The following is a 1,093-nucleotide window of genomic DNA, read 5'->3' as shown; positions in this document are numbered from 1 at the left end:
CAGGGCTGGCGTGCAGGCTTGTCAGCCTCTCCTGCTCCGCTGGCCGTCACGAGCATCTCTTATCTCAGCCGTCGATGCCACGCTCACTTGATGTCTCAGTTCCGAAGCTGAGACACTCCAGCTGCTATCTGGGAAGGCTCTGGCCCCAAAAATATTTAGTTAGCAGCCGTTCAGTTAAGTGGAATTGACTTTTTATCGGCTTTCCTCTGTACGTCTGCCACCAATGAAGGCCGTTTCCTCCTTCCCTCTTCTCCGCCTGTCAGTCCGCTCCACATTCCTATTGCCGTTAGCTCTGATCAATACTAACCACTGTGTAACAGCTCACGCATGGCTGCCTTAGTTTGCATCGATCAGACCCTTCTTCCAACAGGTAGCCAGCTATTTGAGGCAACGACTTGAGATAAACACCTACTTTTACTTCAGGCTAATTCATTACGGAGGGGTTTCAAGGAGACCTGGTGCCCTTCTTCAGAGACTCGCAGAGATCAGAGACTTACAGCAACTTCTCTCCTGCCCCAGATTATATGAGACCATGCTATTTTCCCCCTCCCCTCTGAAATCCAACTTGTAAAAATGATGCTATCCAAGTACTTTCAAAGGACCTCGACTGAAAATTACACCTCAAACCATTCCAGTTAGGAGAACTTGGTGGTTTTGAAAATTAAGAACATCAGTGCTGATCAGAAATGGGGATGGGATGACCAGCTAGCTGGGCAGTAGGCGTCTTGCGCCTGTTTTGTCACAGCTTCTCATCAGCAGACCCCCTTCTGTTGCAGTTTGGTGTCCAAGCGCCGTGTCCCCATGAGCCCCACGTGCTCCGGCGGGACACAGCATCCCCAGCCTCCGGCAGAGCCAGCCCCAACCCAGCACCCAGGCACCGGCCTGCAGCTCCCGTGGGGCTGGCTGGGAGCCACGGGGCACCCATGGGAGGAGGCTCAGTGCACCAAGAGGTATAGCCTAGAAACTATATCAAGACCAGCAAATGTTCAGCATCCTGATACATCAGATTGTTTTGCTGAAGCATGAAGCACACAAGCTTCAGGATAGCACCTTCGAGCCATCTGTCCGGTTTAGATGCCATAACGTAACACGG

The 1,093-nt window shown here is 52.0% G+C and overlaps 1 protein-coding gene across 1 annotated transcript; it reads left to right on the top strand.

Moving 5' to 3' along the window:
• The first annotated feature begins 74 nt into the window (after positions 1-74).
• LOC104166032 (chromosome unknown open reading frame, human C16orf47) lies at positions 75-188 on the top strand. The gene has a single exon (XM_009705833.1). It carries the CDS (start codon positions 75-77, stop codon positions 186-188), a length of 114 nt encoding a protein of 37 aa, XP_009704135.1.
• The last annotated feature ends 905 nt before the right edge of the window (positions 189-1,093 follow it).

The sequence above is a fragment of the Cariama cristata genome, unplaced genomic scaffold (assembly GCF_000690535.1).
Source record: "Cariama cristata isolate BGI_N322 unplaced genomic scaffold, ASM69053v1 scaffold31128, whole genome shotgun sequence".
Classification (NCBI taxonomy): domain Eukaryota; kingdom Metazoa; phylum Chordata; class Aves; order Cariamiformes; family Cariamidae; genus Cariama; species Cariama cristata.
The sequence above is the reverse complement of the archived record's forward strand: the minus strand, read 5'-3'. Positions and strand labels throughout refer to the sequence as shown.

Excerpts from the sequence above, each read along its gene's own strand:
- LOC104166032 (XM_009705833.1), top strand. The coding sequence starts at position 75 with ATGCCACGCTCACTTGATGTCTCAGTTCCGAAGCTGAGACACTCCAGC.